The sequence below is a fragment of the Odontesthes bonariensis genome, chromosome 4 (genome assembly GCF_027942865.1).
Source record: "Odontesthes bonariensis isolate fOdoBon6 chromosome 4, fOdoBon6.hap1, whole genome shotgun sequence".
NCBI classification, from domain to species: Eukaryota; Metazoa; Chordata; class Actinopteri; order Atheriniformes; family Atherinopsidae; genus Odontesthes; species Odontesthes bonariensis.
In genome coordinates, this window is record NC_134509.1 from 10,254,946 (window position 1) to 10,280,760 (window position 25,815).

Genomic DNA, 25,815 nt, shown 5'->3' on the forward strand with positions numbered 1-25,815 from the left:
GAGATATGCTTTATTAAAAACAGTTTTGGAGTACTTTGTCATACCATTTTTGAATGGGCACAAATTAATTAATGCAAATGAATGAAATGTGCTATTGTCCCATTCAAATGATCTGCCCCGTTATTGCGCCTTTTCACCTTTAGCTAAGTTCTGCAAAACACTTATTTTTTAATAGACCTGTTTACGTACAAAGCAGCCTGCCACCATGAGCAATTTAGGATCGAGTATTTTGCTCCAGGACAGTCCACATAGACATCTGAGCCACAGTTTAATTACTGCCAGCATTTGTGGTCATGCATATGTGTGAGAGTTTTGTACAATGAAAGCTTAAACTCCTGATAGGTTTAAAACAGGGCCACAATTTTATTGTTTCTTAGATCGAAGTAATCAATGTATGACTTTTTCTTTTATATTTTGTCCCACTGTGGCAATGAATTTAGCTGAATATCAGAATCAAGATAAGACATAAAGTTTGCAAAATTCTTTTTTGAGATAACTGTGACCCAGAAGTCTTTTCAACAAAGGCAGGGGACAGCGAAAGAGGGAAACAGAGAGACTGTAGACCACAGCAAGATCATAATCATGCAGAGGTTGCAAGAGTATACGCTCCAGCAAAGAGGCAACAGAAGGATTGTCGAAGGGCATTAGGAGTCGTCATCAGCATAATTTGAGTCAAAATGTTCAGTCGGTGAGATATCTCACTCTTCCACCTTCTCCCCCGCCAGTGACGAATCCTGGCCTGACAGCTGATGCATGAGATGGGCTTGAGGGCTGTCACTGCAGAGCCAGAATCAGAACAAGCGAAGGATGGAGGGATTGAGGTGGAGAATAAATAGGAAGAGGAAAAGGGTGGCATGATAAAGACCAAGGTGGCCAAAATAAAGCGTTGAGCCACTGTATGTTGGATATCTTCAACTTGAAAGATTTTTTAGTATCAGCTAAAAAGCAATGCCCTGAAGGACCAATGTTGCTATGGACAAGAAACAAATAAACTTTCATGGGTCGTCAGAAAAAAACATCTTTGTATTATAGTTGATGATGATTCAAATTTTATGATGAGTTTACCTTGTAAAAACGGATTATTTTTCAACTTGGCAAAATGACATCCAGTAAAAATCAGCAGAAATCAGTTTTCATTTAGAATTTGTGGCCACCTGTAAATCCAGTAATAAGCTGCTCTGCACCAACTGCTGAGGGAACTATTTGTTTTCTGAGCTATTAAATGTTTCAAGGTAATTTAAAAGACCATTTTCCCTGAAACCACACTGCCTGCTGAGGCTGAGTGGGCCACTAGCTGAGTTTAAATGCTGTGTAATATAAATATTCATAATATGATAGCCCAGTCAGAATACAACGCCTTATGTGACTGCCTCATTCAGAATAAGCCGACACCATCAGCCTGAACGGAGGGGATTTGTTATGAAATTAAGAGAGGTGGTATAAACCTTATGAAACCTACCACATCAGTAAGAAAAAAATGAAACGTTATCTTAAAATCCATCCTAAAAAATTTGACGTGGGTAATACATTTAAACAGTGATGCATTAGGATGTGACCAATGTAACGCATGTATGACTTTTAGCTTGGTTGAGCTACACCATGCAATACAAAAGGGCTGTTGGATGATGAGTGAAGCTTCTTCAAGAACCAAAAATGCCACCGAATTGCTTTCAAGCTCTTCGGGTTGCCAAACAATGTCTCGTATCCAGTCAGATGCTCACATTTAGTCACAGCTAAATGTTTATAGCATCTCAAAAGGTCATTGTCACTATGAGCCGCGTAATCAGCATTTACCTTCCAGATGCCTGACACTTATACAATGGTCTGACTGCCCCCTCAACAAACAAAAAAGGAAACTTGAAGAAAAAGAGCAATCAATTGAGAAAGCCAGCCAAACAAAGCATCTATTTGACCGGCAGAATGTGAGAAGATGAGGTGAAAGCCACCGGGGACATCTCAATCTGAGCCGTGCCAAATCACACCTTACACATGGCACCGAGCACAGCTCAGCCTCTGGAATATTAATATCCAGAGTTAACAAAACATTATTTGACAGAAGCCTTCTTGATAATGTCGGCATAAATAAAAAATACAGTCTGTACAGCATAAACCAAACTGTGCCCCAATTACCATAGAAAATTTGAAGAGTAATTCACAACACAGAAGGCTGGTCCACGGAGATATTGGAGGATTATCCCCCCAGTTTTATTTTGAAACTGTTTTCTTAGAAAAGAAAAAAAAGATGCTCAGTTCACCACAAAACGGCAGCAAACTAACCAATCGTGTATTTATGTGCTGTGCCTCCACCATTGTAGTTCACCAGCTTGCACTGGCTGATAAGGTGAATGTTAGCTGCCACTGAAAGAGTCTAGATATTGGTAATGAGGCAAAAAGTTTTTTCTCATATGGAGTAATACGAGCAAGTGAGGAAAACTCACGGGAAGAATGACATAGTAATTTTGTTTTTTAACCTAACCGTTATTTAACCAGGAAATTAAGCTCTTTAGATCCAAGATCTCTGTTGCGACAGTGTCCTGGACAATGCAGGCAGCGGCTCTGAGCAGTAATTACATAACAATACACACACAATTTACCCTCAGCCATATACACACAGTATGTTTGTACAGTACGGATAAGCTACAGAGACAACAACAAAATGTATGCCTAGAAACTAAAACACTTAAAAATATTAGAAAAGTTAATCATCAGTCACAGCCGGTCAATAATAGTGACCCATAATATTTGCAGCCAAATGCAGTCTCCTCCTCCAAATTCTAAACATCTTCTTTGAATTTGTTAAATGATACCAGGTCCCTCAGATGTCTCTCTTCTGGCAGCTGATGCCTTTTTTAAAAATTCAGTTCAAGCTTTAAGGATGGTTAGAGGAAACAAGTCTCGATCGTGATGACAATAGCTTCCTGCACAATGTTGAAGGATGTAGAGTGGAAGCGGTTAAGAATAACTTAAGATATAAAAACCAACAATGTTGAAGTCAATGGGAGGACTTATCAGACCATCCAACCTGGGCATACAATGTACAATGATGTGTAAGGGCTTTAAAGTCTGTGGTAAGCCTCAATGCTCCACGGTAGACTGTAAAACAAGAAAGCATTGTAATGTGTAAACAACATCTCCAAAATCCAGTATAGACATAAGGAATACATGGAGTGGACAATTGAGTGGCAACACCTTACTGTGCACTGGAATGAAATCTACAGCCACAGAACCACTTCAGCTGCTAGATTAACACATGGCTGCCTTATTACTACAATAAAGAATGTACTGTAGAAGAGCTTATTGCACGTGTTAGATATATTTTCCAGGTGTTCCAGGTACAATGGTTAATCTGATAAGTTGCATCTAATTGAAAATACTGTTAATTCAGTCATGCCTGAGACTTTTCCCTTGCTACTTGCATTTAAGTAATTTTGAATCATGTCCATCATGCTACACTTTGAAAGATTATTCGCAAGTGAAAAACATTCATGACAGTTGGCAGTTATCTCGTGAGCAGATGTCTAGTTCACCCCGTGGTCAGAGTGTGCACTACTCAGAAAAATTGCCCAGAAAATATAAACAAAAAAATAAGAGCTACATCTCAGACTCTATGGGCTTCAGTTATTATGTTGAATGTTAAAGCACAATTAGAAAAAGACTGAAGAAGTAGGGCTCCAGGAGAACGCCTCTTCCCTCCATAAAGAACATGGCAGCACAGCTTAGGTTTGCTGGAACAATGCCCTTTGGACAGACGAGTCCAAAGTGGAGATGTTTGACCATAATGCGCAGAGCTAAGTTTTGAGCAAACACAGCATATAAGCACCAATGCTTCATACCTGCTGTCAAACACGGTGGTGGGGGGCTAATGATTTGGGCTTGTTTTGCAGCCACAGGACCTGGACACCATGTAGTCATCGAGTTGACCATGAAAAATATTCTGTGGTGGGACAATAAGAGGCGTTTGCATTAACAACCCCCCCCCACAAACCTCAATGAGTTGACCATACACTGTAAATGTAGAGTGGGCCAAAATCCCCCAGCAATGTTATGAGACACTTCTAAAGGTGGAATGTTTCAGGAGTTATTGTTCATCTTTCTAAGGGACAGATATAGGAAATCATTCCTGCCACATGCCATCACACTAAAATAAAATCAGTGGTCATTATTTCTCCGTATGCACTTTAGATATACATGTTAAACATACTGCTTATTTGTACATCTGCTTAATAACCGCTGTTGGTACACGTTAATTACTGCACAACTGCACATTTTGTTGTATATATGTAATACGACAGTTTTTTACTTATATCTTATTTTGTAAATACTGTTTTAAAGCTTGAATTTTATACTTTTATTTATACGACTACTCAATAGTTGGTGCCTTTTTGTTTTTTATTCATCTAGGTTAGTTTATTTTAATTCTATTTCATCGTCTCGGGCGTAAATGCTGCTACTGCAAAGAAATTTCCCAGTTTGGGATAAATAAAGTATTTCTATTCTATTCCATTTGTTTGTATCAACTCATTTCAAAACCTAGAAAGGACCAGATGATTTTAATGTTCTCATACATAAAATCTTAGAATTCAACGAGAGGCTTTCACATGGTTCTCTCAGTAAAAAAAGAGAGTAAGCATACCTCCTCAACTGACACTTTTGATTTGAATTAAATTAAAGGACAGGGCTGGAGACAACGTAAAGCAGCAAGAACAGCAAAAACATCTGGTGAATAGCACACAATGCATTTTTTGCCTCTTGTTTGCCTTTTTGTCATTGGAGCCACATGTCATGGCCACAAACTGACAATGCTAGCTGTTGGTGTTGTGAAGATTTAATAGCTAAAATCATCCTGACAGCATGACAGAAAAAAAAAAGAGAGAAATGAAAGCTGCACTTTGAAATAGCTGAAAAATGTGGCAGGGAAGGACAAAGTAGAGGGAACTGGCGCTAAAATCAGGAACAAAACAGAAGTAATTACAATAAGGAAAATGCAATGACAACAAAAAGAAAGACAATTACGCAAGAACTGAAGTGAAGGAGGTGTTGGGGATGGGAGTGTAGGACTCAAGCTTTTTGCTTCACACGAGTTCAGCGACAAAAAAAACAATAAAAAAAAAACCGTGAAGCTGCAAAGCGTGGCAGTGTGCTTCATCAGCAGGAAATATCTGACATGTCTTTCATGCATTTTGTTTCTGATAGAATAAATTAGTTTCTACATATTATAGATGTGTTAGCACCAGGGAGGAATACTGTTCATCTAGTTTTTAAAATGCTCATTTATCCTGCTCAATGGAAAGCAAGTCAATTTTTCTATTATTCTGACCTTGGGCCACTTGATTAGCTTCTAAAGGCTGAATGAGAGTTATGAAATAAAAGCGTCTTAACGATAACTGTGTTTTTCCTCCCATGTTCCCTTGTTTTCTTCTCCTTGTGTGTGTTCTTTTTGTCTTTGTGTCTGATATGGGCATGGCTTCCAGTCTGAGCTGTGATACTGGCACATATGCTTTCCATCTCCTCATCAATCGTGCTGTGCATCTACCCAGTCTTTGCTCTAGTAATTGCCAGATTGCTTTTGTCAACTTAATTATTATTTTGGTGCTCCAGGCCATTTAGTAATTTGCTGTATTGTCGAGGTCTATCTTGAACATTGGCCTCCTGGTGTCTCAGGCACCCATTTGACTGCCAGCCTGCCTCTATGCTTGGATTTGTTCTTATCTACACTACAACTTGCCTGCCCCCTCTTCACCCTGTGCACTCAGACTGCCAGGTTCTCCATCCACTTTCACTTGAAGTACAAATCCTTTCTTAGCTGGAGTCATGATGCCCTGCCTTTGGGCCTGTTTCTGTTTATCCTTAATATGAAATATCCAAATCTACTCCCTTACCAACCCACAATTTATACCTTACTCCTAGAACCCAGATATGACTTTTGGCTCATCATGACCCAACTCTGAAGTGCCAGTAAGATAACAACACAGACACAATTAGACAAAATCTTAACAAAAATACCTTTACAAAAATCCCCCCCCCCAAAAAAAAACAAAAAAAAAACACTGAAAATCGTTAATTGAGCCAAGAGAGGGAAGGAAACAAAATGGCCAAGCAGCATGTTCCAATCCGCTGAACCGAGGTACACAAGACATTATGGATGCAAAGACTCCTTGACACAAAGAGAGTAAAAAGAATTCCTGGGAAACTGGAAAAATAATAATCCAAATAACTACAGTGCCAGAGGTAAAGTCAGATCAGAGAGCAGTCGAACACAAATCATATAAACTGCACAGCTTTATCCAGAAGAGTTGTAACACTGTAAAGCAATCATTTTTCAGCAATCTAAACCCAATCTTAATAGCAGAAAGAGATCTGAGATATTGAAGGTTTTTGTGAAAATGATATGTACATTTTGTACAGTTTTTGTACAATTTGAATTCAATTTCACTCAAATATTTCAAATAATTTGGACAGGGGCAACAACTGAGGAAATCAATTTGTGAAGGTGTGATTTTCTCCCAGTTTTACTTTATAAAGGCGTTTAAGCTGCATAACACTTCAGGGCCACCTTCCTTTCATTTTCTGTCTCATAATACACCAGATATTTTCAGATAGGGAGAGTTCAGCACCTGGACTCTTACTTCAGTTCTATAACACATGCAGGACATTGTCATGTTGAAATAACCAAGACTTTCCCTGGAAAAGATGTTGTAACAGACTATGTTCCTCCAGAACCTGTAGATATCGTTAAATCCAAAAGATCTTTGAGCAATTTTAGAACAGTAGCCATTTTAATTGTGGGCGACAGCGTAGAGGGTTGAGGACCCTTTGAGGGTTAAACTTGTATCCTTTCTTCACATTTGTATAAGATACACATTGGCATATGTGCACCGATTCATCTCCATACCGCCATGAATGCTGGCCTTTTAACTGTGTGCTGATAATTAACTGAATGGTCCCTCTACTCTTTACCCCGAGGACGTTACGATTTCAAAAAGAATTCTCACTCCTCAGATTGCAGGACAGCTTGCTACTTTGCCTCAGCCCACCCTTAATTAGCTCAAGAACAGAGAGAGAAGGGACATTTCAAAGTTTTGCTCATAGGTTCTTTTTTTCTTTACATGCTTTACACCCTTTTTAACGGTTTCATGATCAACTTTGTATTTATCATTATGTTTCTTGCACTACAAAGCCACAATGGGACACAGTAGGGAAGGTACAAAGGGGGGGGTAGAGGGAAAACTAAGAGACATGTTTTCTTTTTTAAATCAGAATAGATTGATAATGTACCAGTTGCTACTTTTAAAGCAGTGAAATAAAAGCGCTCCTGAAAAGAGAGAGAGAGAGAAAAAAAAAATAGTTGGAGTCTCTGCTGTTTTGTTTCTCTTGTCAGCGGTTGACAAGAACTAGAAAAGGTTTAAAGGGTTTTGCTGAATTATTTCTTGCATATACAGCCCAGTGAAAACATGATTAAAAATACATTTTTAATAGAGTAGTTGCACCTGCCCCACTGAGCAATTAAAAAAGAAGTAAGTAAATAGATAATAATTGGATCATTCTTTAGCTCATTGTGCAATGAGTCATACAGACATTTATTCAAGGCTACAGTTCTCCAAAGAGATATGCAATTTTCTCTCCAGAACTAGAGAGTGAAAGGTGTTGTGGGCACAGATTTTCACAGAGAAATCTCAAACAAAAGTGTCATGCCGCACTGCGTGACGCCACTGACTGCTTGCTTCAACCTCCTGTCAAGGCTCTGGCTAAAATAGATAAATAAAGATGAAAATACAAGGATGAATGCAAGCGTAAAGAATGAAACACAATTCCATTGCGAACGTCTTTGAATGACTGCAATGCAGATATTTCTTCCATCTCAACCCACAATCCAGCTTTAAACCCATTAGGCACACACTGACCAAAAATAGACAAAATCTTTGTCAAAAAGTACAAGAATCAAAGAATGTACTTATGACTCATTTAACCTTTTTCACTCCTAGTAGTTTGGATTGCAATTTAATCAAAACAAAGAAATTACTAACTACTTCGAAGCCTTAGAAACCTCTTCTACAGGAGCAGTTTCTGCAAGCTTCTTCTCCTCTTACCTGAACGCCTCCTACTGCTGGAGGTGGCTTTGTTTACAGAAGTGGTTGTCCTGAGTGGGAGCTTTACTTTTCTGGACTGTTGATATTCAAGTACAGCGAGCAGATGAGAGAGTGTGGGTTCTTTTAAAAAAAAAAAAAATTATATGTCACTATCCATGCCTTACAGGCAGACCAGATACTTTTCCTCTCCCTGGTTGTGCATTTTATCCTTTGGACCTGTATTGACTGAGATAAATACAATCTCAAAAGAATGGGCAGTGGTAAAAGGACTAAGAGTCACCTGAGACCGTAAAATCTGCCATGTTTGAGCCTATATGGATTTTGTTAGTTTTAACACTATATACTTGCAGTACAGGTTACAGTTTTCCATATCTCAGGACTGGAAATGTATTTCTGTCAGAAGTGGGAGGAGTGAATGATTCCAAAATTAGCACCTTTTAGCTTTCTTGAAAGGCTTTCTTTTTTTTTTAAATGAAAACATTAGATCCTTTTCAATAGACTGTTCTTACTGATGTTTGAAGGTGATCACATTGGATATGTGCAATCAGACATCGTCTGGAAGCTTTCTGCATGGATTAGTGAGCATGAAAAAGGTCAGTTGCAAATGCTACAAACAACTTTCTAACAGTTGGTTCCCTCCGGCTTGGCCAACACAGAAGCCTCCCCCCAGCAGCCAGTTTATCTCAGCATCTATCAACAGACTGCTCCTCCTTTCCTTTCAGAGCACTCTGCTCATATTAGCTGGAGAATGGAGACTGGGACTGGGATTCTGACGGGGAGCTAATCTACCAGCAACTCAGATTTGGTGCAACAGATGCCATCTAAAACAAACTCAAACATAAAAGATTTCATTGTGGTTTGAGCAAATTGTTGATATGGTGAATTCTACAATGTGTTACTTCTGCATCAGGCAGTAGATTATCTGGTCAATATTTTCTCAATCAAACAACGTCTGTGTTTCTCCTCGTCATTGCACATATGGTGGCTGCCCAACATATACAAGCTCTGATCAGTTGTGACAATTCTTCTGGTTTGATCCCCAAAAATAATGCCAAGCAAGAAGCTATCCAACAAATTTGAGTCATCGTCATTGTGCAGCCACCATCCATAAAAATTATGCATTGCGACCACAGATGTTTTTTGGCTGAGAAAATAGTAACGTGGTGACGTGTGAAGTCACTATATATGCCGTCTGCTTGAACCGCAATGAAATCAATGTGGATTGAGTTGTTTTAGAGGAGCTGTTAGGTCAGCTCCAACTTTAGCAACTCCACTCAATTTTCCAAACAGGGAGCTCTCCGACTGCTGCCTATTGCAGGGAAGACACGGACTGCTCTTAAATACTTTGCAAAACACAACTTAAACAGTAACGACAAGATATCCCCTGAATGTGGCTTTTGCTATGAAGAAATTCTACGTCAATCTGGATACAACGTGGACATGCAATTAATGGATTTGGGCCTGCAGTCTAAACAAGGCCTGTGATGCTACATTTTCACACCACAACACTCACTGAACTGAGTGTAAATTAATAATAAAGATAAATTTGCACATGAGGATCATTTGTAGGATGTCAATGAAAATCAGACGACTCACATTTTGACAAAGGGGTCAGAGTAGCCGTTGGAGTCCATGGCTGCCAGATGGGCACAGCGTATGATACCAACCAGCAGGCAGCTCTTTTCTGTGTTATAGCACAGTGACACCAGGATGCGTCCACGCTGGGCACACAATAAGCGACAATGTCAGACACACCTAAGTATCTTCCTCCTCAGTGATTTCTTCAGAACAATTTACTCAAAGAAACAATAACAAGATAAAATTGACAATATTTGGAAATAGAACATTTTTGATTTGTTACAGTATTTTCACTTATTAGAATTGGGCTTGTCTGTCGGTTTCAAATTAAAGCTTGTAAATACAGGCTTTACCTGAGCCTGACAAAATCACACAACTCTCTTCTCTCTTTAATCTCCAAAGGTTGAACCAAAAGCTGAATCTAATCGGAGACCAAAAGCTATTAGTTTTCCGTCTGACGGGAAATGAGATAACGACTAACAGAGGTGCAAAACACTAGACTGGCAGCACTGGTGTGATTTACACACAGCTGATATACAGTGTCCACATGAGCAGTTTAACTGCTAATCAGACTGTTAAAGTTCACGCCTCAGACATAGATTAGAAATGTCTCATTAAACTTTTTTTTCCTCTTAGATGGCAGCAATACATAACTGGTTAGAAGTGCTGGAAAGAGAAAATATGCTAGATACAGGAGACTAATCGGAAGTGACAGTGAGCCAGGTTGTGCTAAAAAAATTCTAACAGTAAGATTGATGAGGATGATGATAAAGCCGATGGTAGTTTTACCTCCTCTTCTGCCACGAGTGCTCCCTGCTCCACCATTTGATTGTTGGTTTCTTTATTCTGAAATGACAGTGGGGAATTTCTGTTACGCTATAAATTGCATCATTTGTAATATATGCCTGATAACCTCAGGGCACATTGTATGTAGGACACATCTATGCTCAGAGTAAATATGTCCAGAGAAATTATATTAGAATGCATGTAAGCAGTCCATACAGGCATGCGCATATTCCTTCAGACATATTGTACATACCTGTGCGATTCTCTCCAGGCCCATATTGTAACGTTTGTTCTCACCCTCTTTCAGCTTCTTCAGAGCCACTCTCACCTCTCCGATGAATTCATTTCTTCCAAGTCTGTCCATGTCACATACACACAGCCTTGATGCATGAACACACGTACGCACACAGATGGAGAAAAGAGACAGATTAAAAATTTATACCAAGCCTGCCCTGCTTTTCTCTACTGATCATTGTGAAGCAAGTCTGTTCTGTACAGAATACATCCAGGGTGCAGGAGAACAGGTGAGCACAGGTGAGTGTTTTTTTTTACAAGCAGCCTCGTAAACGATGAGAAGCTGTGTGATTGCCGAGTGTTTCCAGATGATTCCAATCACTTCCCACTTCATTTTTACTCCATCAGACTCAAAATTGTTATAATTGAAGTAGGACAATGAAATTATTGAAATCAAGCAATCAGACTTCTTTTTTTTGTATTCTTCATAGCTGAAGGACATGAAGATTTCATGATGCTTGCTCTTAAGTAAATTATTCAATTCTGCTTGTAAGACACATTTGCATAGATCGTGCTGATATTAATAATCAGCTACAGCGTGAAACTACTTGTATGGTACTTTTGGCTGCACGTTTAATACTGCATCCATGAGCACTTGGTTCACCAATTGTCTGTCTTTACTGCATGCCAGGAACACCTTACCAAGACTTTAATCATTTTGAAGATGTTCAGCCTCTGTTGTCTAACTATCACAATTTGTCCCTTGTTGAAGTCACTCTGCTCTTGCTTGACCATATTTTTGGACTTTAACTCATCACTTTCAGGTAGCACCTGATAACCTCCTGTTGCAACCTTCTGCAACCCAGTCATGAGAGCACAAATGGTGTTTTAAATGTTACGATAAATGTCTGTGTAGACCTTTGACTTTTTAATGAACCTGTCTGGAAACATGCTCAAGCATAAATGGCAAGCAAACATGCAGGCATGTGGAGGTCAGCAGGATAGTGGATGGAGAACGATTTGAACTTGGTCTGCATGTTATATTGTTTTCTTGCCACCTGGAGGCATTCCAGGAAATCTGTGCAACAGTCTGCATATAGGCTGTTCTTGGTTGTGTTGGTGCTGTTGTTGGTCCTTTAACTCTGCTCAGCTGTGAAAAAGACAGAAGTCAAAGTGGACAACAATCTGCTTTGTGATGGAGTGAAACTGTGTTAAGATAATGAAGATTGTCCTGTGCAGCCGTTTTCTGTGCTTTTCACCTGTGTTTGACCCATGTACCACCTCCTGCTTCCCGCTTTCAAGGTTTAATAAAGCAGAAAACACATAGATATACACAATGGTCACAACAGCCTAATGGACATTGCTGACCTATTTACTTGTGAGCACATTTAATGTTGTGGTTGTTAGAAATATTCAAACATATATACACAATCAAAATCTAAGTTATTCTTGTTTTCATTAAAGTCGTTTGTTGGTCCTTCCAATATGTTTCAATTTACGTAATTGCTAAACCCTTAAGGCACTCTTGGTGCCCCTCATGGTGGCATTAGAGTTTAACCCTGGAAAACTGTGGGAGAGTTTACAAAGCTTCAAACTGTGACCATTTAGCCATATTTTGTGACCATTTTTGAAGGCAGTGCCACTGAATTTTACAACTCGATGCACCAGTGCAACTTGGCAATATGCCCCGTTTCTTTTATAACATCACACATCGGGGGGGGGGGGGGGGGTCGTGTGAACATGCACACATGCCTTGCTTGAGAGAGCACAGAGAGCTAACGCAAACTTGTCATCTTGGTAACAATGCTAGGTGATCACCATTAAAACCGTGTGTTGTCATTTACCCATGTCCAGTCATCAAGCAGCTCACTGTCACTTTGGCTTTTCAACTATTGATTCATTATCTAAAAGAAAAGTTTATTCTGGCTCTTCTGTAACAAAACAGTGTCCAGTTTCTCATAGATGATTTTACATAATGACTTAATTCATTATATTAGATTAGTCTACCACTTTACTTTGTCACCTTTATCTTAGAATGAAAAGGAGACTTAATCATTTCCATAAGCTTTCTGTTTGTTAACAAATCATTTACCAGTAGCCTTTAAGATGAGAAAATATGAAAGATTTGCAGTAAAGTTGTATTAAGAAGTGTTCCTAAAATACCTGATGGCACCGCATTTTATGTTTAATTTTTTTCATGATTGTTTTTTTAATTTACAAGCACCAGAGAAACTCCTGGAAACCTCATCTGGAGACCTAGTTTACCAGGAAAAGGAGGAAGACTTTCTGCGGAAGAAGCCAAAACTTTTGGGAGGACTAGCGTCGAATTTCACAGCAACTATCATCTCTTCACAGACACTCTGCATGTACTGAATGACAAAGCAAAGGGAAATAAATCATCTGACAGCCATGGTCATGAGTCAGAGCTATTCTGAAGCTTCTGCTAGAGATACTCATCAGTTATGACTAAAAGGCTAGAACCAGCATGTCAAACGTCTAAATGTCAGGGGACAGGAAGAGGAGAGAGGGGTGGGGGTTGTGTTTGAGTGAAGACAGAGAAAGAAGAGGGCGGCTCCAAACTAATTTCACAGAAGCAACATTGTAGCGTTACAGAGGAAGATATCGATTCAGTCGTCTTTTATTTAAAATGCATCTAAAGGGGTGGGGGGGGTGGGGGCAGAAAAGGGAGTTGTGTTCTGGTAAAGGTTGTAAGGGAATGTAATAAGGCCATCACTGCTGCAGATAAATATGATAATGTTTTGTGCCCATAAAAGATTTGACTCTTTGGCTACTATTGCTGATAAATGTATGATCTGACCTTGATGAATGCTTGGCCCCTAAAATGCAACGGACATTTTAAATTCTTCTGCAGCCAAATTGTCTTGCGTTTCCTTTGAAAGCAAAGAACAAAACAACATTCCTGTGGATCTGGAGGTTCGTGGGTCGATTTTGTAATCAACATAGCATCCCTGCAGTGCATGAAAAAGGTACCAAACCTTTTAAGTATGGGATACACATTAAAAGGAAGAAAAAGAGAAGATGAGAGGATGGGCTTGAACCTACTCTTGGCCACAGAGGAATGTGGGTGTTAAAGATTGAGAATGCACAAGACTCTGGAAGGACCTGAATGATTTAAATGTTGTCAGAAGAGGCTGCAAGATTCAGAGCACATGTCCACATAAATGCAGGCTAGTTTTGACCTGGACTCGTCCATAAATTTAATTTGTTGCGAGCAACCAAAAAGTCTACTTTTTGTCAGCAAGAGCTCACATTGAAACAATTTTGTTGGATGCTTTTTTTATACTCTTAAACATGACCCACAATGACACCCTATGAAGTACTGCCTCTGCAAAAAGCAGGAGGGAAATCCAACTTACATTTCCACATCAAAGCAGTAAGAAGCTGCAGAATCCTCATACCTCATAGGTTGGCGGGTCATTTAAGAGTATGAAAAAAAGCATCCAACAAGATTGTTTCAGTGTGAGCTCTTGTTGACGGAAAGTAGAGTTTTTCGGTTGCTCGCAAATAACTAGATTTATGGACGAGTCCAGGTCAAAACAAGCCTGTATTTATGTGGACATGTGCTCTGAATCATGCAGCCTCTTCTGAAAACATTTAAATGTGCTTGGATGATGCATTCATGCAGCATGACATGGGGAACATTTGGGAAATAACAGAATAAAGCATTACTAAAACACTTTTGTCACTTCCTTATTGGGTTTAGACAACAAAGTTACTTACAATGTTAGAAAATGATAATGGTCAACTCCACTGTCACCCTCATGGACACCATTTTGCTGATTTCCTTGGTTACAAATATATATGTTGAGCCAAACCATCTAAATTGGGATCAGGTTTGGTGATTGAGAAGGCCAGGTCACAACATTACTGTCTTTTAGGTCAAACAGCTCTCATGGAGCCCGCAGATGTGTTTTGACTGATGGTATTGTGCTGAAAAAATGAATGATGGTCCCACTTATATAGCAAAGTGTTGTGACAGAATGTTGTGGCAGCTGTCCTGGTCAAAGCTACCTTGAATTTTTTTATGAATGTCCAACAATGTCACCACTAAAGCACCTCCATAGGTCATCCTCCATGTTTTGCAGCAGGAGCCACATGTGCAGAAACCATCTGTTTACACTCACAATGTCCCACAAAGACATGATGGCTGGAAATGAAAATCCCCAGCCTCCCTGAGTTGTGGGGGGCGCTTCATAAAGTGAAATTATCACCTGGTAAATTCCAAACAAAATATAATTATCACCCGTGATTTCATTCTTCATGCATTTTTTTTCCTCTTTCCTGAACATATCAGCACCTTACTACATCCCACTTGAGGCATCCAGTATCCAATCTCAGCCTTGCCCTCCATCCAGCACTAAATCAAGCCCTGGATATGTTCCCATCTCCCCACAGCCGACGGCAGTCAAGTCTATTATGAAGCCAGTCAGAGGGATAGAGAGATAGAGTGCAGAAATTGAGAGGAGATGGCCTAAACCTGGCAATGACATCATGTCCGTACTCTTTTAACACACGCACACATTCACACACACGCACGCTGTCTAGATACCCACCCGCATTGCAACACCTCCACATCTCCACCTTCCATCTCTCTGCTGTTATCTGGCAGCCTGATAATCGTTGTAGTGACATACTGTGAGTCACATGAACTCTTAAAGACGAGCTTCGCCCAATGGCTTCTCTCCAAGGTAGGCATAAATCTCTGATTCAAGGCAACGTGTACATAAAATGGGCATTAAAATAAAGAGATGATTTGAAGATGGCATTTTTCACCGTCATCTTCATTTTCAGATTTCAGAATCACCTGAAATTTGCCTAAAAGCGAAGTAGGACTGCAGGAGTGGCTGAAAAGAAATTTAGACCACATCTCTTGGTCACATTAGCCCTGCAGTAATAAAACTGCCTCAGTGAGTCTTATTGTAAGATGTAAACAACATATTTTCAGCTTCTGATGTTGAAGGGATTTTCCAAAGAAATGTGCGATCGCTCAGAAAATCAGACTTGAAATAAGCAGACAAACTGGGGATCAACATTATCTCTGAGTTCTTTCAGATCACTTAAAACAATCACAATTTGAAAACTCATTATCGAATAAATAATGAATCGGTATGATACAGTGCATTCCAGTTCATAGGACTTTTCACTCAAGACTAGAGCACCTCCGGCAGCCTTGCTGCGCCAATTAAAGGATTAGCCGGTATGAGACCAACCGTGCAGTCGGGATTGAAGACATTAGTTATTGGTTTACTCAGCTGCTTTATTCCTAATAGCAAAATGGACCTCCAGTGGCCCTTAAAGATAAAGGCTCAAAGTCTTTGAATGCAGATAATAAAAAAAGAGAGCTGTTAGAACTTTGAGGGCTTTTTCTTTTTTTTTTTTACTCTCAGTCATTTTATGCCTGTCTTCGATAAAGTTGTCCCTCTTTGTATTTTGCATAGGCAAAATGGCGTTATATAATCATTCTTGGTGCAAATTAAAGAAGCAAATTAATAAATGCACCAACCTACTAATTTCCCACTACTTTACATGCAACGACTCAGAAGTTCTTGGCTGAATCACTTTTAGCACTGTCTGTGTTCAGCGTTGTCTTACCAAACCACAAAAATGCAACTAAAAGAAATAATAAAAGCCCATTACTGATACTATTAATGGCTGGCATTTTTGCTGACAGCCGATGAATGTGTCTACATCCTGTAATTACATACTTATATAGTATTTACGGCAGTGGATTAAGATGAACGAAGCACCAGAGATTCACACAAAAGAAATCTGCATGCATATCCATTTCCCATAGCCGCTGCACAAGATTGAAAACACTCATTGACAAAAGACAAGAGAATTTATATTGCGAAGCAATCACAGAAACCATAATGTATTTGTCACAGAAGTAATCACTTTGGTTAAAACCATGGGTTCTGAGCACACACACACACACACACACACACACACACACACACACACACACACACACACACACACACACACACACACACACACACACAGACATTATGACTCACAAGCAATCCAACATTTACATAAGGCAGAGTAAGCCATATGAAAATCGGGATGCTTATAGAGAGTAAAACATCATTCTTATACAATCATATTAAGATTTATGTTCCGTGCATTTTATTATCCTAAATTCATTCATACATTACATTGATTCTGGACCAGTGTAGCTACTCCATGTCCTGCCATGAGGTCAAGTTGATAAGGGTTAGGGCAGTTTCCACTTATCACAGTCAAATGTCCAATGGTATGGCAAAGGGGTTCTGTGGGTAAAACCCAGATGGACAGATGGGTTTTATAAAGCATTTTAACGTTTTCCATTTAAGCTGTTGTTAATTTGCAATTTGCAAAACACCTGTAAGATCATAGGCACAGGGTCAAGACAGTTGAGGAAGAGCTTTCTTCACCTGTCCCTACCTCCCCCACAAATGCTGATCATATGGATTTTGAGATTAGATTGGGCAGTGTGAGCTTCTGATCACACTGCCCAATCTGAGCTCTGCGTACTTTTCCATTCTCATGCTCATGCTCTGCAATTAAATGTTGAAGAATGCAAGAAAAAGTAATTATTTGCCATCTGTAATCTCAGGAGTGTTTGCAGAGCTGCTATCAACACATTTAAATATAAAGGAACGCGTCTGACTTCAAGCTGTAAACATGTCATCATGTCATCAAACGAGTCATCATTACTGTGACACTGATATATTATGATATCATCGTGTGTTTGCAGTGTGCCCTATCATTTGCATCCCATGATGCAGAAAAAAAAATCCCATTCACAGAGTCCCTACTATACACTGGAAAGAAATGCTGCTTTCTGTCAAAAGATCAACTTAAAAGGTTTAATTCTTTTTTTACGGTGTGAAGCCAAACTTGGTACCATAGTAACTGCAAAACCGCCAGGACTGAAATTTAAAGAATTTTGTCATTAAAATGTAAGTAAAGTTTTTAACAATAAATAAAATGTGACTGCAAACAGGCCGTTGGTTGTAATAAACATTATTAATAAAATATATAATAAAAAACTGTAATAAACTTTATTACAACCCCATCATTTCTGGCTGGAGTTGGAAGCTGCAGTTACCGAAACAGATCTGATAACCACCGGTATCTGTCCAGTACCAAATGGCAATCAGACACAGTTTGTAGCTGGCTGGTAAAGAGCCAGAGCTGGATATTTATTCTCAGCGCTTGGTAGAAACCAACAACTCAGCAAAAACAAAGCAAGTGCTGGACTTGTATTCATCAGCTGTCTAGAACTTCAAATAAATAACAGAATTAAAATATAAATTATATGGGAGTGTTGCGTGTAAGCCCTATTTGCACTTACACCTGGTGCCCACAATTTAGTAATTGCAGGTTGAAAATACCAGAAGAGAAAAACTACATTGACACAATCCTTGTTGTAAGACCATAAACCTTAAACCAAAGCATACTAGCTCTGACAGCTGTGACCCATTTAACACTAGACTCTGACCTGTGCAGGCCTTTAGGGAGACAGAGCTGAGTCTGCCTGCATCTCTGTGTGCAGAACACAGGGATCAAAGCGTACAACATCTCCTCCTCTGCACCCTGCTGGGACCGGCAGAGCAGATGTACTCGACCCAGTGAGCAAATGTCACTCCGGGGATCCCTCTCAGTTTCATCTTTCACATATTCCTTTCTGAAGAGTGATGGAAACAAATTTGTTTCACTGGCAGAGGTATTGTGCTGATGAGCACATCCAGAGAGAGCTCCAACACATTTTCTTCTTCCTTCCCTCTGTATCTGTCTCTTTGCTGCTTTCTCTCCGCTGTCAGAGAGCACGTCATTCACTTTGGCTCATTCGCAGTCTCTCACTGTCCTCATTTTTCATTTTTTGGGCTTCTCTTTAAGTGAACTCCTCCCCATCAGCCTCCCTTTTATCTCAGCTCACTGAAATTTCCCATTCACCATTTGATTCAAGAAACAAACAACCCCCTCTCTCTGCCAATGACTTTCTGTCTTTCAATGGACCCTTGGATTCTTTCCATCCATTCTGTCATCTTCCTCAGTCTTGGCCTCACGAGTTTCCTCCTCCCCTTATCTGTCACTCGACATCATGCATTCTTTTCCTCCCGAATCCTTGTTGTTCTTGGCAGCCACCTGTCTGTCTCTTCATCTGTGGCGTGACACTGGTCACACTCCAACTCCTCTTCCTCAGTTTGGCAGCCCAGAGCCCCCGTGCTGGCTTGTGACTGGATGGTGTCCTTGAGCAGAGGTTAGGTGGGTTTCCTCTAGTTGGAGGGGTCTCTCCTCAAGCTGATGTCGGTGCATTTGGGGATGAGGGAGAGTGTTATTTCTGAACATGTAGAGCTCAAGGACATGTGTGGTTTGCAAATGTGTGTGTGTGTAGTCTACATGCAGAGGAGGAGACACACATGTTCTTTCCTGCCAGCGATTGCCCTTGACATACACACAAGAGGATATGCACACACCTGACTGACTGCATTTGTGTGTGTGTGTGTGTGTGTGTGTGTGTGTGTGTGTGTGTGTGTGTGTGTGTATATTTTTTGGCATCGTATTTCCTCAGGATAAACATCCAACTCTATTATGAATTCACTAGGTAAACTGACACTGGGTGCACTCAGCGTACACGTCCAAAAACTAAACAAACGTGTAACGTCCGTGAACCAACGTACCTAATCAGGATGACAAGAGTGCATCAAAGTTTTTGGGCCAAGATGGCTACATTTGACCTCAATCACTCAACATGTGGGAAGGAGGGGGAGCGGAGACTCACAGCACAGCCAACACCTGAGCAGTTACTGCAGTAACGGCAAGTGGAGCAGTCGTCTGGTATATTGTCTGTATATTGTCTGTATATTGTTATAATGAATTGCAGTACCCAAAGAAGCCCACTGGGAAGCACAGAGTGCTGCTTGCAGCCCACCGGAGTGTTAGGAGTATGGATCTTCATATTCCGCATAATAACTCGCTCATTTGGCTGTCAGGGGGACAGCTACTAATTGCTGGCCAGAGATGAATTCAGAGCTGAGAACCTACCTGAGCGTTTTGGTGGTCATGTCAGCTCCCGTGATGCCGTGATAGATCAGCGTTTCATTCCACACTGGGTTCAGAGTATTCTTCAGGGTTTTTGTGCGTAGCTTGTTTGCCTACAGTGGGGGAGTTAAAGAGACAGCAAAGTGATAAAAAGGAAAGGATCTGAAGGATAAAAAGAGTGAAATATTTAAAGGGCGAGATCAGACGGGTCGGATCATAATGAGAGAAAGAGAATAAGATATCATGAATGTTCAGTGAAAATGAGCTGGAAAATCTCAAGGAAAGGAGACAGGGAGTAAGAGAAGGAGTGGGGGAGCATCATTTATCTGTTCCCCTCAGGAAATGGCTGACATCTGCTGCCAGAGAGTGAGAGGACGCAGGGCTTGCCTCACCTCACCTGTTCATTTATCTCCTCCCCAGCATCATAGCCAGGTGCTACAGCACCAACCAGAGCTGTGTTTCAAATACACCGCAACATGACTGCCAAATAAACTGTGCTACACAATCAGTGAGAAAATGTTAAGCTCTCTTCAGGCTGTATACATTTTTACATTGATCTACACTTCCGGAGCCTTTACCCTATAGACATTTATAGACTTAACAGCTGGTAATTCTGTTTTTTTTAAATTTCATCTTTTTCTTTTGAGATTTTAAAGCATTTGAACACCATGTCAACAAATAGTATAGTTTTTTCTTTTAATTGTGTGGTTGTAAATGGACTGAATGGAAGGATCTTCCACTATTTCCACTGTAACTATGCAAACTCGTATATACTGACAGTTCAGCCAGTGAAGAAAGCATGTACCCTCCTGTCTGCTGCTCATGTCTGAAGCTGCAAAGCCAAGCACCCCAGCTCCCTTTATTTTCCTTCCTGCCACTGTCAGTCCCTTGTTAAAGTGCCCCAGGGCCAGATGCTGAACCCTTCCTGCCATCTTTTTTTTTCTCCCGGCCTGTTTCTGTCCCCACATCCCATTGTTCTGTCAGTGCTGCATTTCCACTTCTTCTCTCCTCTTTGATCACTGTCCCTTTTTCTATTCTCCTGTTTTTTTTCTGCTTTCTTACCAATTAGAGTAAACTGTACAGAGTAGGTTTGCATTTGTTTCTAAATGTTTTATCTAAAACCCTCCATCTGTCCACACTCTTCCTCTTTTCTTTCCATCTGTCTGCAAGATTTTTTATTTTTCTTATCTCACATTCTCTCTTACTCAGTCCCACCTGTCCAGAGCTGTAATGAACAGAACCTGGCTGTGAGTGAATCATCCATGCAGCTCTGCTTGGAATGGGTACATGAAAATACCAGTGTCTATCAGGGCACCAAAAACTACTGTGTCATCACATGTATATGTGTGAGAAGAAGAGAGGCTGTGATCAAGAAGGAAGGAGGGAGGGAGGCGGGAGCTACTCTGTGTAGCCGTGACTAAATCCTTTCCATGTGTCTACATATACACAAGGTCATGTGCCGCATGTGTTTCCATGTGTGTTGTACACCACAAGACAGCATGCTTGACCGTGTCCTGATTAGAGAGCACCAGTTGGCGGATGGGAGGCGTAAGGAAAATGTGCCGCGCAGATGAGATGCGTGTCTCTGATATTTCTTGAGAGGTTTTGTGTGTTGGATTAGTCATTGCAAAGTGTCCACACCGAGTGGACCAGAGTGGATGTGAGAGTGTGCGTTCGTCATCCTCACTTCAGCACGCTCCCACTTTTCGAGGGACGTGCCCCCCCCTGGCAGGTGGCTATTTAGCAAACAGTGGTTCACAGGCACTTACCTACTCATTGATGCTTTCTCTGTGCTCCCCTAACCACCACCACCACCACTTTTACCACCCCTCTCCCCCATCAACACTTTCCTGTTGACGTGAGCCGTGTAACAATCCTCCTTGTTTCCATGACAACCACCTGCTGCTGTCCTCCCCTCATCCGTCTCCCTCTCCCTTTCTCCCCTCCCTCTCAGTTGCCCCCCCCTCCCCCTCTTTTTCTCCCTCCACACTGTTGGTATTTCAAGGTCAGAGAGGGGCACAGGCAGATAGTGTGATAGAGACAGAGATCCGGGTGCAATGTGGGGAGAGGAGACTGATAACAATGGGATGGAAGATGGACAGACGGAGGTCAAAAATTCCAAAGGCCTTGTGATTGTTAGCCCTCCTGAGTTCAAACATGCACCTCGTTCAGCCCAACTTGACTCTGTGTCCTCCCCTCGCACCTCTTGTGACCCTATTTCGTATCCACCCTGAGCTGAAATGGCCGACAACAGGTTGCATTCTGCTGCAGCTGTATGTGTGTTGGGGGGGGGGTTTGATGCTGCTGTTCTGGCGAGCCTTATCTTCCCCACTGCAAACGAGACAAGAGTGGTGCAGCCAACCAGAACATGTTTGTGCTCTATAAACTGAAGGACTGGACGAGCCACACTGAGCAGTAGCCAAGTGAAATGCTCATTGATTTGAAAAGACACTAAATAAGTCGACAGCCACGTTATTGCAAGAGCGTCATGCCCTTTTTGGGGTGTCAGGTAAACTTGAAACCACGAGGGGGATTTTTATTTAAAAAAAAACTAAACATCTGGGGAAATATCTTAGTTGTTTACCATTTGTCAACTTTTAGCAGCAGCTGCGGGAAGGTTTGCCTGTTTTAAGACAACTCTTATTCAAATAATTAGTAGAAGTGTCAATTTTTTAAAAAGAATTTCCATCATTTGATAGAGTTCACTGACTGAGTTGACTTCCTTTTAATGATATAATTTAGTTGCAACTCTTACATCTGGTGTGGACATGCTGGTATGCCTGCCATGCGCAATTTTTTCTTTTAGAACAGATTTATTTATTTTTTTCTATTCATGTTCCTGTATACATTTCCAGTACATGTCTGCAATTCTCTACAAGGGTTATGAGAAAGGTTAAATCATTAGGTCACTTCGAAAATTGCAGCGGACAAAATGAACTGAAAATAACAATCATTTGTTCGTCAAGAAATGATCAAATAAAATGTCATGATTGTGACAACCCTGATTATGAGTGTCGGTGTGTGGGATGGCCCGGTGAGGAAGCATGTTACATTAATCGCCGTTGAGGTGAGGTTGGAGCAGTGACCTTGCTAGCCCCGGGAAGAAGATGAAGCTTGACGTACGGATCGGCTAGCCCATTGGAGTCCATGGCTTTTAGACCCTGTGGACACAAGCAGGAGCACAAACAGACACACACACACACACACACACACACACACACACCATAGTGTCAAAGGTGACGTCATCATGCCCTCAAACCAGTTCACACAACTGACAGGGTCAGAAAAAAGACAGTGACTATGACAGTTGACTTCTACTGTAGTAATTTCTCAGTTTGGCTTCAGGGTTTTTCTTTCCATGTCTGTGTTTTCTATCCTTCTCGTCTTCCTTGTGGTGTCCTCCAAGGATCTCCTTAGCAAGATTTACATAATCAACATAATTGAAGGAATTATGTAGTGGAAGGCAACTGTCCTTGCAAAATGGACATAGCGCCTGAGCAACCTAGCAACTTAATCCAGCACTTCATTGTGCCATCATTTTGTCTTGAACTGACAAGCTGATGCGATGTGAGAGGAATGCGTTTTTCTAAAACTGTTGAGAGACAGCGCCGTGACGTCTTGTGAAAATGTGAAAGAGCCATTTTCAATGAGCTTTCAAGGATCATTATGCAACAAACGCTGACGGTCTGTTTATATAGAGAGAGACTGTTGAACATTGTGTGTACCTTTGCCTTGTGAATAGTACAATGAAGGCAGTTGTTCTCTTGATCAAAGAGCAGGGTGAACTCCAGCGTTCCCAGGTAAGCTGAAAAAAAAAGCAACACGAACACAGCAATTACTGCCAGTAAGAGAAACAAACACATTCAGTCAAACAGACACACTCAAAAGCCCTGAGTCATGTTTGTAACGGATGGCCTCTTAAAAACATGACGCCGCCCCATATGAATTGATCTGTCTTCTTTGATTACTGTTTTGGAATGATCAAAAAACTAGAGTCCCACTATTGGAACGTTGTGTAATAAATCATTTGAGCCGCCCTGTCACATGAAGTGGGAGTGACAAACAGTGTTGAAAAAAATGCTTGACTCCACGATTACTCCACAAGCAAAAGACTCTTCTGCAAAGTTGCTGAATGAGCATTGTTTTTTTTTATGCTGCATTGCCAAATGATTCTCAAATGAATGAACATGCAAAACTATGACCGCAGACAAGTTTTCCACCACGGAACTTTTCTCTCCCTCCTCAGAACTCACTGTCGTCATCATCAGAGTCGATAACCTCGTCCCTGTCTCCATCGTTCTCCCCTCTTCTCTCCCCATCCTTGTATCCTCCACCCGTCTCCCCATTGAAAGTCTCCTCCTTCAAGATCTTCTTCTCTCTGGGGGGCGGTGGTGTGCAGGGGTAGTCGTGGAAACGCGGGAAGAAGTCTGAGATTTGTGGGATGGGGAGGATGGGTCCCGGGCACACGTTAATGGCAAAGTGCTCCTGCATAGAGATCTTGACCGGTGAGGGCGGGGGAGGAGCAGTGGAGTGGGGCGTTGCCGAGGGGGAGGAGGCGGATGAGGAAGGGGTGGAGGTGGAGGAAGGGGGGATGGCCAGGTGGGAAGTGGAGGGTGGTGGCGGGGGCTTGGAGACACTCATCTGGACTGTCAAACGGGGCTGGGGGGGTGGGGAGAGAAACAGGAGATGAAGAAAAAAACGAGGTGAGAAAAACAAAGAGCATTAAAAAAAAATATACAACACAGTCACATCTTCAATTTGTTGTGAGTTTGCAGCTTTCTGTCAGTTCACATCCAGGAAATATGCTGAACGTCACTGAAGCACGGTGGAGAAAAGAGCTTCTGTTTTCAGGCACTGGTTCAATCCTGACTTCTCAAAAGCCAAAATAGAATTTGCCAGAACCTTTGGCACTTCAAGTGTGACTCACACAGTGTGTCAGCACCCCAAGTCCACACTCAGAGTGAATATTTAAATGTAGTGCTGTAAAGTACGAACAAGTGATGTCACTTGCGTTTCTGCTCTTCACTCTAATCTCTCTCCCGTCGCTCTCTTTCACTCGTCTCTCTCTCTCATCTGCAAACCCCCTGAGCAACATTTACATAATTCTATTTAATACCTTTGCAGTCCTTAACATATTTGTCATGAAATGAAGCATAAGAACTACTGCCAAACTCCATTCTTTTCAAATCATCCTATTTTTCTTGCAGTGATTACAAAACACTAAAGACGTTTTGTTTGATTTGATCCCACAGAGCTGCTTAAGATTTCAAGAGCTTGTTTGATTATATGGGTGACAAGAAAAAAAACCCCAAAACACTTCAAACACGAGCATGTTTCTTTTGGTTTTTGTTGCTGTCCCAGATTCAATTGTTGCAGATAAAAATAGGATGATTCTAAAAACTGATTTGCTCTTCATATTAGATAAATAGGCAGTAGAAAAATTCCCAGTCCACTTTGTCAACCAGCAATCATCACTGCTAACAGTGTTACAAAAGCAGATAATTGAATGTGTTGCCTTTGTCCATCACAGCTCTGCTAAATAGTTTTCAACTGGCAACCTGCTGTTCTTAATGAGGGTAAAGACTGTGTTTAGCAGTCGCCTTGGTTTTCCAGACTTTGGTTTTTGACTGGCGCACATTAGGTGGATACAGACCATTAGCCTCTTTGGAACTGTTATTTATAAAATTTTTTAAAAAATAACAGTTTTTTTGCCGTAAAACTCACAAGTCGAAGCTTCATGCTTGGTTCTGAACTAATTGTCGTCAAAGACTAATTTTGCTATGACTGAATGAGTCAGAAAACATGAAGTTTATCAGCTTGGTCTAATAGAATAATGTGATATGACTTCCGCCTGCATAAATACCAAAAACACCATTACAAGGAATAATGGATCCCAACAACAGTAAATAATGAGGCAATTATTACAATGGCCCTAATAAAGGCACGAACCTCAATCTTCTGATTAAAAGCCTTCTGGTTGAGCCACACAGTGATCCCAGTTCCAAATACAGACTTTTGTCGGTCTTTCTATGACTCAACCTAATCCAGACAATTTGTGTCCATGACGGCAAAGCTTCTG

The 25,815-nt window shown here is 40.9% G+C and overlaps 1 protein-coding gene across 1 annotated transcript in view; it reads right to left on the reverse strand.

Annotated features, from left to right (window-relative positions):
* doc2g (double C2-like domains, gamma) overlaps positions 1–25,815 on the reverse strand; it is a 39,202-nt gene that overhangs the window by 12,288 nt on the left and 1,099 nt on the right. Inside the window, exons 2-8 of the mRNA XM_075462908.1 lie at positions 23,990–24,395; positions 23,462–23,541; positions 22,823–22,897; positions 19,740–19,849; positions 10,705–10,831; positions 10,455–10,511; positions 9,684–9,808 (exon numbers count right to left, since the gene is read on the reverse strand). Coding sequence (XP_075319023.1) covers positions 9,684–9,808; positions 10,455–10,511; positions 10,705–10,831; positions 19,740–19,849; positions 22,823–22,897; positions 23,462–23,541; positions 23,990–24,377 — 962 coding nt within the window. The 5' untranslated portion in view covers positions 24,378–24,395. The remainder of the gene's footprint in view (positions 1–9,683; positions 9,809–10,454; positions 10,512–10,704; positions 10,832–19,739; positions 19,850–22,822; positions 22,898–23,461; positions 23,542–23,989; positions 24,396–25,815) is intronic.